This window comes from Phaethon aethereus (assembly GCF_964289735.1).
Source record: "Phaethon aethereus genome assembly, chromosome: 19".
NCBI classification, from domain to species: Eukaryota; Metazoa; Chordata; class Aves; order Phaethontiformes; family Phaethontidae; genus Phaethon; species Phaethon aethereus.
This window is the reverse complement of record NC_138595.1, coordinates 1,970,186-1,983,865: the sequence shown is the minus strand read 5'-3', so window position 1 is coordinate 1,983,865 and position 13,680 is coordinate 1,970,186. Positions and strand designations below refer to the sequence as shown.

The 13,680-nt window shown below is 40.0% G+C and overlaps 1 protein-coding gene across 5 annotated transcripts in view; it reads right to left on the bottom strand.

Moving 5' to 3' along the window:
* The window catches only part of SYNRG (synergin gamma), a gene marked incomplete at both ends in the record, with an annotated part of 39,988 nt that overhangs the window by 23,560 nt on the left and 2,748 nt on the right, over positions 1-13,680 (bottom strand). For 3 of the 5 annotated variants that reach the window (XM_082008562.1, XM_082008563.1, XM_082008564.1), the window contains 8 exons: positions 135-383; positions 1,260-1,456; positions 2,174-2,251; positions 7,120-7,231; positions 7,844-7,949; positions 8,285-8,415; positions 10,324-10,442; positions 11,769-11,809. In XM_082008562.1, the coding sequence (XP_081864688.1) occupies positions 135-383; positions 1,260-1,456; positions 2,174-2,251; positions 7,120-7,231; positions 7,844-7,949; positions 8,285-8,415; positions 10,324-10,442; positions 11,769-11,809 (1,033 nt within the window). Of the gene's footprint in view, positions 1-134; positions 384-1,259; positions 1,457-2,173; positions 2,252-4,711; positions 4,937-5,680; positions 5,981-7,119; positions 7,232-7,843; positions 7,950-8,284; positions 8,416-10,323; positions 10,443-11,768; positions 11,810-13,680 lie in introns of all 5 variants that reach the window. The other 2 variants (XM_082008561.1, XM_082008565.1) reach the window with 2 other exon arrangements.

The following is a 13,680-nucleotide window of genomic DNA, read 5'->3' as shown; positions in this document are numbered from 1 at the left end:
CGTCACATGCCAGATTTCAGCTCCACTTTTTGCCATTTACTTAAAGCCTGTTGTGACTACATAGCTCTGGAAGAGTCAGGCCAATTCCCCGGCCAGGAGAAGAGAGGTTTGCCACGCAGCAAGGGCAAGCTAACCTGACTCGGCGGGTAGGGCGGGAGGAATCCTCCGGAGGGCTGTGCTGCAGCTCCGCCCGCCGGTGCTGAGATGCTCATTCCCATCCCGGCTGGCCCGATGCTCAGGGCCATGGAGCCCGGCGGCACGGCAGGCAGCAGCGGCTGCTGGCTCACGGTGGCAGGCAGCGGCATGGGGAAGCCAGTTAAAGTAGGCACGGGGGCAGCTGGAAACTGGTTTAGCACATCAGGACTCACTGCAGGTATTCCCCTCTGCAAAGGCAGAAAGCAAAGACAACACGTGCACATCAACAAAAAGGCATACTGCATTCTCAATTCCAGCTTCTAGCTTGTATTACTGAAGTCATGAAAGAGCAGGGTACCAGTCAAGCTTCAAGTAAGCCTTCCAAATGAAAACGTGCTATCAAGAGCCTGTATAAATGAATCGTATTCAATACCCTGACTGCTGGAGTCACACAGAGGGTAACGATACCTGTCTGGGCGGGCAGAGGCATTTGACAGCATCCTTGTTTGGCTTTTAGTAAACCAATCTAGGAAGAACTGGCAAGCAAAGCTATGATGAACCTTGTGTGTGCTACATCATCTTTCCTACACACCACTCCCACAAGGTACCTCAGCTTCGATCTTTGTTGCTCAAGATATTCTCACTTTACTTTTCGTACAGGGCTGGTATTTGGAAATAAACTGCTATGAGTTGACACTACGCTGACAAAGAACAGAAGCCTAGAATTAACACTCCACTGGCTCAGGAGAGAGGTAGCAAGTCTAGCTATTCGCAGACTAAGGGATACAGGAACCATGTAGTTTGAGAACAGATGTGCACACAACAGAAGAAAAACAGACAGTATTTTATACTACAAATACATACACATGTATATATGTATTTGGTAGGTATATCCAAGAACTACCTTGAACTGACACTAAAGAAAGGAGTAACTGAAACGTAAGGGCAGAGAATGAAATTATAATCTCACTGAAGTTACAAGAGGAGTTTCTCCTCTGGACTTCAACGGTAGCAGTATTTTACTATAGGTGTGGTATACCAGCCACTTGTGCTAACACATGACCTGTGCCAGATCAGTTAAGTGAACTGCCTTTTTGTGCTGATCTCCACAGCGTTAGTCATACCTGAGTTACTGCTATCATAGCCAGGACAGCGTAGAGCTCTTCTTTTGTGAGCTTCCCAGGGGTAGTACGGTTGGCTAAAGCCCAGATCTGTCCAAGGGTCTCTCTGGGCAGTCCAGACGACATCAGTATGGGATAGAGTTTAGCTGTATCTATTCCAGTAGGAGTCAATGTGGTTTCTAAAATTTTCTTATACAACTCTGTTATGAGGGAGTCAGTATTAGACAGTGACAACTGCTGTTTTCAAGTGAATTTAAGATTGCTTTTCTATTTTGTCTCAAACAACTTTATATCAAATTAGTAACACTCGAAGTGTAAGGAAAGGCAACAGCATTCTGGCATTGTATTGTATCATCATGTTTCATCTAAATGCATTACTGGATGGTATAAATGCATTATTGGATGGTATTTACAGACAAGTTTAACACAAGCAAAGAAATACTTTATATAAAATACACTTAGTGCTCCATTTCAAAACATGTTTCTTTAATGAAATTGCAGGATAATCCATTAAAAAAGATGGTTATAACCAGCTTTATGAATTTAAACCTCAGTGTAATCAATATTTACTACAGCATTTCATTTTCAATTTACTGTGTTATTTGCATATAAAAGATAAATAGCCTTAAGAAATGAGCCTGCTTAATTACAAGGCATGCCAAAAACCAGCCTACCCATGAAAGCAATATTATCAGCAATGCAACCTCTACTAGCATAATCTGCTGTCATAACAAATACTAGATTAAACATTTAATATGCTTGAATAAAACCCATATTTCTTCAAATGCAGATAAAGCCACCATAAATATGTAACGTATCAAAGATACAGAATTCACTTGATGCCTGAAGAATAATGCTTTGATCAATAAATGGCAACACGTACGTTCACACCTTACATTGCCCACTTCCTTCCTTACCTGGGACCAAGCTATCATTGTAAATCCAAGGAGGCATCATTTGCTGAATTGGGTCTTGTGAAGGAAATACTCCAACTCCTAAACATATTCCATTCAGTAAGAAAAAGACAGACGGTGGTATTAGGATATACAGATTCAGAGCGTAAAGATCTTAGAGACTAGATCATAGTTGGTCAGTATTGTTTAGCATTTCAGGCAAAGATTTCAGATAAGGAATCACTGTGCTCAGAGGAAAAACAGCAACTGCAGGAATATGTATTTCAACGTAATAACTAGAACGATTTGGCAGTAACAGCAAGAACATAGTTATATACATAATGAAATAAGAAGCTCCTCGTTTGACTCCTCCTTAATTTCAAGTTGTACAGAAGCCTAAGTCTCACTGCCTCTTAAAATTTCATAGCAGCAGTTCTGTGCCATATCACATTTCATCTTCCCATCAACTATATGCTATTTGGGCTACTTGTGGAATAAATAAATTCATACCTATCATAAGAACCACAATGTTCCACCAGAACACCTTTATCAGGGAAATCCATAAACAACCTATTAGACTGAATCTCAGCAAGATCTTACCTCATGTTCACAAAAACATATCCATTGCCTCATTGCTCCTAGTCTTCAGACGCAGAAGACATCATAGCCGCCTTCACTGCTACAGGCCTTCATAACATGCTCTGCCACACTTTACTCCCTGCGAACTGGTTATTTCCTTCTCTACTCTGTGGGCACTTCCCCATAGTCTCACGGTTTTAATTCCTGTCTTGTCTCCCTGAGCAGATTTTATGCTCATCTTGGATATAACTCTGACAAAAATGAGAATAATTTCAGATTTCCTTGTCTTTCCCAGCACCCTTGCATCTCCTCATCTTCCACACGGATCCTCTCCTGACTGCAGTCTAGCTCCTAATCATCCCACAACTCCAAGCATATTTTAATATAAGCAATTCCTTCCACTTCACCAGCCAAATACAATAAATTTGCTACTTTCTCCAGTCCCGTTATTCTTCAGCTTTAACCACCCTTCCCTACGCTTCTGCATCCTACCAATTCCTGCTTCTCACCCTTGAACCTCTCCGATAAAATTCAGCCCCTTAAAAACCAAATAAGAAAAGTGAAAAGGCATTCTCAGCCATATTTAGTTGATAGATAGGAAAGCCTTACTCAAAACTTTGATAATATCCAGGTGACTAAGAGTCTGCCATTTTTCAGCATTATCACTTAACTAATAAACTCTGTTCCTCACCAAGCTCATCCTTCAAAGCACCCTTAACAACATTTGGAACTATTCTTAACTACCGTTGCTCTACATAACCACTTCCAAAACCACCTTCATCTGCAGGCTGTATTTAAACTCACTCTGTCTCACACTCTTAAACAAAGGTACTTTCCTGCCTTGCTCTACATGCCCCCCCCCCTTTTTTTTAAAAAATCAGGCATCAGATTGCGTTGAATTTATACCAAATGAACAATGCAATTGGCTGAACTATGAATAAATGAACAGCTCCTATTTCATGCTGCATATTTTTTAAAGTTAAGCTACTTTTAGCAACTTACTGTGTATTACAAAGCCCCTCCGCTTATTAAAAATGCCCATTCAGACCATTTAATTTCATCCAATAATGTTTTTTTAAATGTACTGGATAAGAAAATCTTGAAAGCCACACATCCAATGACTGAGAAGAGGAACACACGACTTTATCGATAAAAAGTTACGGTACTTCTAGGAAAGAAGTAACTGCTTGAGGAAGTGCCCAATTCAGTTATCTACAGACCAAGAGCTTTGTCTCCTTCTCCGTCTCCTCTCGCCCCCCAGTAATATTACACAAAGGACTACAGGTATTTTTATCATACTTGACTACAGTGAAGCCCACATTTCACATAACCCTTGAGTACCGCATCAGAGCACTAATCACAGTGCACCAGAGATCTTGCATCTATTGTGACTGGAATAAAACAAAACCAAACAGTCAATAATCAGCTTTAATAAAATCCAAACTGGAACTAAAGCTTTCTTAAAGTTTCCATCTAGCCCAGCTCTTGAAATTTTGATCCTTAAAGCACAGATAGTTTTAGACATAACGCATATGAGTGGCAAATTGTCTGGGAAACAAGTATTAACTAGCTAAGGGTTTTAATCTAACAAGATTTTATCCCCTCAAGTTAAAAGATGAAAACCCACTCTGACATTGACCATCTTTAGTAATAAAAGTTTCCTTAAATGATTAAAAAAAAAAAATCATCTTTAGAAAGCACATCTTTTTTTCCCCCAAGAAAAAGGATAGAATATTTTACAACAGCAGACCTGATTAAACTAACATGTTAAAAGTGATTACAGCAGTAAACTCATGTGGAGAAAGTTCAGAGCAAAATCATAGTTGTTATACTTTTAGCAAGGAGCAGGAGGCACTGACATTATTCAAGCAGGCATTCAGAGCAAAATTATGCAGGATTGGCCTCAGAATTAGTGCACAGAGTGTTAGCATTCAAGCAGCATCTTATTAGATTTAAATTCTGTCAAACGTTTTATTTGCTCACCACACTCTTCAACTGCTATGTTTTGTTCTGAAGCCTTGTGCCCCTCTGCAGCAGTGGAACCACTTTCATGTCCACCTACAACATCCCAGTCATTGACGGTTAGACTGGGACGAACTTGGCTTGCAGCTGAGGCTTTATGCCCAACTTCAGATGTTTTAAGTTTGGTTTGCTCTTGTTCAGATTCATTTGAGCCATTATCTAAGACTTTCTCCTCCAAGGAAGAGCCTGAATAAACAGCAGGAGGAATTATTTATATTTTGTTCTTAACCACCCAGATCGCAATTCCACACTTTCAAACGAAAAGTATTCTTGGTACCACTGATGAGTTTTCAAGACGAGTATCCACCCGTCCCAGCTCAGACCAACAGCACCACCCTGTTCAAACACTTCTGCAGCCTCATTCTGCCCTTTACTTACCACGCATAGACAACAAATTCAAACAAAAAGCAACAAGTAGGAGAAGGAATACGTGAAACTATTTTCTGTTATTAGGATTACTGTTGCATAATCATCTAGGCAACAGTTGCAGAAGTGTCCAACATCTTCTTAAATCTGCAAAATTTTTCACGTTAATCTCACCAACATCCATTTAGCCTCCAAGAGAGGAAGCGCACAAGTGCTCCACATTAGCACAACAGTTATTTTTTTATACCATCATCTCAATTGTATCTTTTAATACTACACAGACTTACGAAGATGCTAGCACACAAGACTATTCACTTAAGATCAGTCATAAGCATATTTAGCAATCTTTGGATCCACATGTGACTTGCTTCTACAGTGCAGTTCTAAGGGAAGGAAGAAGGGGACTTAATCACCTTTTCACATGGATCAGCAGGTTTTTACTTAATTGCCTATACATTGCTTCTTTCATCCAGACTGAAAAAAACCCCAACAAAATAAGTAAAGACTCTGCGTAGCTCTATGACAGAAGGTGACATGTAAAAAAAAAAGATACTTTAGAGTTACCTGTTTTATGGATATTGGGTGAAGATGCAGAGGTAGGAAAAAAAGGAACCTGCCCAGTTGTACCATGCAGGATGGATAATACTGGAGTCTGGGCTGGAGGGAGAGGTTGGACCACAGCCTTTTCTGAAAGCAGCTGCCCAGCCTCAGTAGCAGAATGGAAAGGCTGAAAAGGCTGAGAGGTGGGTTGAGGCACCAGTTTGGGGATTTCAACAGGCCCTTGTATAAAGTCACTAAATTCTTCATCATCAAGAAAAGCAGAGTGGGAAACAGATACAGCAGAATGGGATGATGTGGGATGATCTGTAAAATGGAATGAACACACAATGCAAAGTGATGAGGAAAAGGGTTCACAGGTGGAAAGGTAGGAAAAGCGGTAAATACTAGGTACACACAGCAAATGGGTGAGGGGAAACAGCAAGTGGATGCATTATTTGACAGAGATGTGAAGAGTTATTATTGTCAACATAACAAACATACAAGGTCTAATTGAGCAGCCACTTCCAACCATGCATCTTCTCTCCCAGATTTTTACGATGCAAACACTTTGAAACTTGGTTCTTAACTCTGGCTATGAAAGTATTCTAGTTGTTTTAAGCAGGCTGGGTCAAAAAAACAAATCTAGGCATAATATTTTGAACTGGACATAATGGGGGTCTGCACAGGAGGACATTCTCCCTCAAAGGTGTGTTTTACCTTCAGAAACTCAATAATAACTCATACAAAAGAAATGTCTACTCATTTAGACAATTTTCTGCTTGATCCCTTCCATAGTCACCCATCTGAACAAAACTGATGTAGGATGGGCAAATTCACAGACAACGGAAAATGGCCAGAAACCACCTGTAACTCCAAAATTATCAAAAAGCAAATCCACAGTAGAGAAAGATTTCAAAGAGAAAAAAGCTTGTCTAGATAAGCTTTGTTTCAGGCTAGACACAGAACAAACTATACTACAACCCATAGGAAATCTTTAGTAGTAGTAGTTACAAATGTAGTAATTACTGAGAAGAGAATACAGAAGGCTTTGGTTTGACCATGCCCAGGCAAAGGTACACAAGTAAGCTGTTACAGTACACTGGAGTCATTATACAATGTTTTGATCAGTCTTAGCACTTGCCTTCAAAAGCACTCTGCAAAACATTAATTAATGCTTTGACTAGAACAAGCGTGTTATCAATTTCCATGATATTTTACATTAAAGCACAGCACATTAAGCTTTCTTTTAAAGATTTCAAGTCTTTAATGAAATCTGATATCTAATATTTCACCCTCATAACCTGACCAAGTAAACAGTTCCTAGAATTACACTATTTTACGAAACAGCTAATCCACTCACTTCTTATCACCAAATACAAGTACTTCTTGGAATTAGTTTCCTCCTGCTTGAGGATTTCAAACAGAGTTTTACTTTCAGGTGGAAGATGAGAAAAATTACAAACCTGGCTTTTTTGGGTGTGATGCTGGTGTTGGGTGCATTTTAGCATCTCTAGAAAAACCATCTAAATTTCCTTTAATGGCTTCCAAAGCATCATCCCTGCTTTTTTCACCTGTCTGAAACATCACAGAACACATTTTGAAAAATTCACAGGACAGCTCAGTTTTCTTTCAATATCCACACTTCTTCAATACAAATATTAGCAATGCCTTCTGTTAGAGTAAACCTTTCTTTCCCCAGCAGTGCCTTCCTGAAACGTTATCAACAATAACTCCCATATTCAGAAAGCATTTATTTTGCAGGCTACAACATAACAGTGTTTCTCAGTCTTTAGACACAGCTTTATGCACAGGAACAACATATAAACCTTACTCAGCTATTTGTCAGATAAGAGCCTTCGAGCTCATTGCAAGTGCCCAAAACTTTGGACAAAGTTAACAAACAAGCAACCAAACATTCTGTATTCCTGAAACTCAATCTGTTCCCAAATGTTACACACCAGGTTGGTTTATTTTCCAAAAGCTGATTTAATTTTAAACACCAGACTTTGTTTACATTACACCAAGAGTGTGTAAAGGACTGACTGTTGCAGATGCTTTTCAAGATGTAACCTGATGTCTCATACAAGTTCCCCACTTATTTTCTTGTTGAAAGAGATCATCCCGTTAAAAGCTGTTAAAAAAAAACACCTGAAGAAAGAAACACCCCACTTATTATTTAGGACATACCTTAGGTTTCACACTGCTTAGGAGTCTCAGCTTTTGTTTCTGCTCTTCAAACTGACGCCGTTTTCTTTCTTCTTCCAAGAATTTCTGTTGGTGCTCAAACCTCTTCCTGAAGGAAAATGATTAAAAACAATCTCAAAAAATAATTTTTCATTACCATTTTCATGGCAAGCTTCTGCTTGATTTTTTCCATTTCTTCTATCTCAAATTCAGATGGTTTGGTGCACACATTTCTACTTCTTCTCTGAGCTGTATGACAGCCACCACTAACTTCATAGATGGCCTTCAAATGCAATGGAATGGTCTCAATAATATTCTACAGCCCTAAACGGGCTACGTTTCTAGAGAAACTATCGGTATTTTTACTCTGTGGACCACCTATCCAGACTATATCTCCCCCTTAAAAAAGGAGAATTTCCCAAGGGTCAGTAAAGTGTCACTCACTGTTGTTCCTCTGCAAACTGCTTCTGCATGTCAGGGGTGTACTGCGGGGCTGCTGGACGCATTCCCAAGAAAGAAGCCTGGCTCATGTAAGGCATTCCGGTCGCTGGCATCGGCCCCAAGGGCATGCCACCCTAGAACAAAATAAATAAGATTCCAAGATTATATTTTTTCCCCTAGAAAAAGCCAAACCACCGCTAATTACACCCTGCCAAATTGCAAACTAGGTAGATCTCATAAAATTATGAGTGTTAAGAAGAGTTGGATGAGCAGTGCCTGAGCACAGGCTAGCTGGTACAGAACAAAGCCGTGGTCATTCAGCAGATGGCACTCTTCCCTCTCAATAACGAGTTACAATTCTTAAAGGATTTTAGAAGACAGATGGTCTTCTGGTCAAATGCAAAAATCAAAATTTCAGATCTACACAACCTACCTCAAGAGCAGGAAGGTTGCAGGCATCCTACAGTGCATGGTTCAGTACTACGCTTTTGGGTTTTCCTGGGTTTTTTGTTTCTTATTCTAAATGATTGCATAATTCTTTTAAATTCCCTGCTGGAGGTGCACACTCCTAACCAACAATGGATGCTGGCAAAATGTGGTCTAGTCATTTTGCAAACATAGCTTATCCAGGGGTCCAAGGGAGAGAGACAGTATACGACAACAGCCAAGACGAGACGTGTCTGAATAAACTTGCACCTGTATCAGAAACATTTGCCAAGAAATATATTCTGGTACAGTTTCAGCAGCAAATCTGGCCTAATATAGAAGGGGCCAGAAAATAATTTACTTTTCTCTTTAATTTTGTATTTGGTATCAGAACACGTAGGAAGAGAACAAAAGTTGTTTACTATTTTTAGACCAGTTCTTATAAAAACATCTTCCTACTATAAATTTTACAAAATTAATCTAGTAAGTTCCAGGTGGGGGTGGGAAGGGATTCTAAGGAGATGGTAAGATACACTAAATTCAATTTGTCACATAGCAATTTGGCTCCAAAGCCATGCCAAAACATTAAATTATGGTGCTACACAGAAAACAAAAGATTAAAAGAGAGAAAACATAATATTAGCTACTCATATTTCATTCTTATTCCTCAGTTAGCAACAGCAGAGTTAAAGACAAAGTTACTTTAAGCAAGAAAAAGAATAAGAATGAAACACAGGAAGCAGGACAAATGAGAAAACCAGTCATGTGAGAAAATACAGCACATTTAAGAGATTCCTTGCTCCCTAGAACAAGGTATTTAAAAAGACAGTTTATGAATTGCCACAGACACTCAGGAAACTTAATTTCATTAATTCCAGCATTTGAGTTACAAAGGGATAAAACAATTCAGTGAATTGGTCACGATCAGATTGTGTACACAGTCACTTCTTATCAGCTTATAAAGGTCTCATTTGAAATACTACACAATCGCCACCTTAATGCTAAGTACATAAAACCAAAGCAAAAGAAGAAAAAACACAAAGCAAAATTAAAAAGACAGAAGAGGTATGTTGTGGGAGTTTTGAATTATAGTTACTTAACAATTCAATACTCTTACTAACCACACTTTGGAGTAGGTGGCATCTGGTAGCTTTTCAACACCTTGCTGATGCCTTTGTTTCCTTTCTTATTCAGAGACCATGCTTCTCTTATCACACTTTGGTGTCATAACACATATAATTAAACGAAAGTTCAGATTCTGACACCTCCGAGTGGGCTATAAGGTCCAAGTTACTTTAAATATTACTGATGCTGACCTTGCACTACACCCTCATTTCTCTCTATTCTACAACGGTGAGTAATGTATGCCAAACTCCCCCACACTCTCTATCCAGATCCCAACAAAACTTGGAGAATTCTTTAAGTTTTCAGAAACATCTTCCCAGGGAATACAACAAAATATGACGTCCCACTACAGACTAATACCCACACTTCAGTTTCTAGCCAAGCTCTACCCTTAGCCCCACTGCAGTTGTGAGAGGACTACGGCATCAGCTGTCACCCTTCAGACAAGCACCAAGGTATCTCATTTCAGCCCACATTTCATTGCCACGCACCTGCATGGTCATGGGTCCAGGAGGCATCTGAGAACCGTAATTCATTCCCATCATGCCTGGCATATTGGACTGCATGACAGGAACCATTGGAAAGCCTTGCTGTTGCATAGGAATCATCCCTAGAATGAAACATTAAACAAGGTAAGCTCCCAGTTAGTGTTAAAGGTGGGAGGATTGCTTTTTTTTTTTTCTTTTAATTAAACCAGCAAAGGAAAGGAAAAAACTCTCAGCCTTGCTGGGCTGTTTAAAAATATAATTAAAAAAACACTACTAAAAATGCTACACTGCAGGCATCCACAGAATTTCCTTAGTTTAGATACTGGTCAGTCTAAGGGAAGAAATGTTATGGGGCTTTCCCAATAACTAAGCTGATGAATTCTCCCACCATCCTAAGGATTCTCTGTGGGTGTCTTCCTGTATGACTTTTGAAAGGGTCATTTCCAACTAACAAGATTTAATTAACCAGGTTGACTGGTGCTGATAATTGTCCGTTTCTCTTGAAAGGGAAAACTTACAAACTGGCAGCTTTTGAAGACATGCCTTGGGAAATAAACTCATAACTTCACAACGCAACTTCACACTCTGATCTGGCTGGGGGACTTGTCTGTAGGCTAATTAGCCCACTACATATATTAGAATGGTTACAATATTTTTTCAGTAAAAGCTAAACTTCAACAAAATTGGACAAATCATGCCAGAATCTATTAATTCACTGAATAAAGCCAAGTGGATTGTTTCAGTATTTTCATATCTCATATTTTGCTATCTTAGGAGACATACACTTGTTACCAGCACACTGTGAGATAATTATAACTGTGCATAACTGAACATCACAAGCAAAAGGACTCCAGGAGGGACGCGACACACTCGGGAACAATCCGTAAATCAGTCCCTGAGACTTTTTATAAGAAAACTCTCCGCTTTCCCTACAAGTTCTCTCTGTATTTTCCATTAATTAAACAGCACCGCAACAGGAACGAGAACAAAGGTAATTTAAGGCTCAGGCTCTCCTATTGTATTACTACTTTCCACACAGGTTGTGACTCTTGTCCCAGGGTCTTGCTGTGCTTTGTAAATATTTACCAGGTCTTGCAACACCCACACAGTATGGGTACGCACAGGTGGTAGATGAAGCATAAAGAGGTTAAATGCCACACTCAACACAAAAATCTTAAAGGCAAATTCAGGTTAAAAATGGACATTTAGTTTTCCTAGATCTTTCATCTAGCACTCTGGTTAACACCGCTTCTTCAAAACTGCACAGAAAGATTTATAAATGAAGTTGCAAGAGCCAGCTTACCAGTATTGAATTCAAGGGGAAAAACAGCTATAGAGTTCAATTAATAATCACGCTTCTGAGCATCAGCACAGAACTATTTTAAGTTGTTTAATGCGTCTAAAGAAAGCAAAGAACTCCGTGCTCAGAATGTTAAGTTCATACATACCTTGGGGGGGGCCTAAACCACCTGCGACAGGAAACATGAAGCTGGAGGAGGAAAAAATGGTACGTGAAAGTCTATCACTTCAGCACAAACGTAAATGAATGAAAAAGCCACCTCGACGTATGCATCACCAAAGCCTCCCACCGTCTGGTCAGCACATTCGTCCGCTCCTGCGGGTCTCGCAGAACCCAACCACGGGGGAAAGGCCACCCCTCCCAGGGATCCCCCAAAGCACCCTCCGCGCTGCCACCGGCTGCAAAGCCAGGAAGAAATAGCTCTTCTCCTCCACGGCAGCACTAAAGCGGCTTTGACTCATCGACATCACCCACAAGAGAGTTTCGGCACCTGCGCAGGTTGGTAACAGGTCAGTTTGTCAGTGTAGGCCTTCGAGCACTGCAGAATGAATAAGCATCTCCTGTTGGAAGTATCTGATTCAGTAAGACCATTAACTGCACCAGGCAAGAGTTCTCAGCTGCTTAGTAACAGTTTTCTGCAGAGAAATAAACTATCCATGAAACCCCACCACTGCTGCATTTTTGCCCCCTTTGAAACACTGAGTATCACAAAATAATGGAGTTTCTGTTTTCTCAGTTACATCTAAGGACAAGAAAAATAGTGCCTTGGGGAAAATATTCATTCAAGTATCAAGGGCCAAGTGCACCTGAAGGAAGAACTGTTAAAATTTCAACCGAATCATAACAGAAATTACCAGCCCTCACTTTCAAACACAAGCGTGTGCTGTGCTGCTAAATGGCAAAAAAGGATCTAGTTTAAAAGGCTGATTTGCAAGCAACTCTCAGAAACCCACGTCAGCAGTAACTTGCCAAACAAGAGCCTCACTCAGTGTCCCAGGCAGCTATAACGTCAAAATACCATGAAAGAGAAGCACACTTATAGGTATTCAATATTCCTCAGCACAAGCACGGATATAAACGAAACTGCCCGAAGTAAAGGTGAAAATGCTATCATAAATGACTGCAGACAGTTTTTCAAAACCTGCAGGAAATTCTGAAAGCCAGCCCAGTTTATAAACACAAGAGATGTGTAATATGAGTACTAAAATAAAATAAGGAATTGGAAACTGTGCATTTATCCAGGAGCAAATTGCACCTACCCACTATACAGACAGCAGGTTACACGGTCACCAAGACAACCCATATTACTCTCATTTCATCCTCTAACTTGGAACCTTCTTAATAATGAAAATTTTCTTTTACCGTGACCACTATGCGCTAACTTCTCCTTCCACAACTAACACACACTTAGGCCTTCTAGTGGGTCCAGGTCTTACCCTTCTCAATCACCACAATTTTTGGTTTCTCCGTTTGAAGCAGCGTGCAGACGCACGCCACCTCGTCTCAAAGCAAGTGCTGGGCTTCGCTGGATTGGGTTCACACTGCGGCCAAGGTCTATTCGACTGACTGGTGTTCAGTTTGGCCATTTTAATCCACTTCTTAACATACAAATAGTAACACCATGCAGACAAACAGACTGAAAAAATCACAGAAGGACCCATGACTGAACTCCAGTGTTCATCAGAAAAGCTGTTTTCTGCACGCAAGGGTTGAAGTTTAGTGAATCAACTGGATTTTGCCTGCATTTGGTTTCACCTATGGAAATAGTTGTCAGTACGGAGCGTCCCCTCAGCAATATACCCTCTTAAAACGTGTGTAACTTCAGATGTGTAGAGCTTCTATCGCAAGTCAGATCTGCAAGCGCAGCAATTTTAGGCATCATAAGAATACACCACTATTAGTTTCATCAGAATGATGAAATATTCAAAGTTATTTTTTAAAAGCTCACAAGTATGGAAAAGTGTTCGTAGCTTCATGTTTTCCCTTCTTATTGGGGAATCCAGTCAACAAGATTTCTTCCAAATCGGCAAATGTAATGTAAACTGAACAAGCATAGCAAG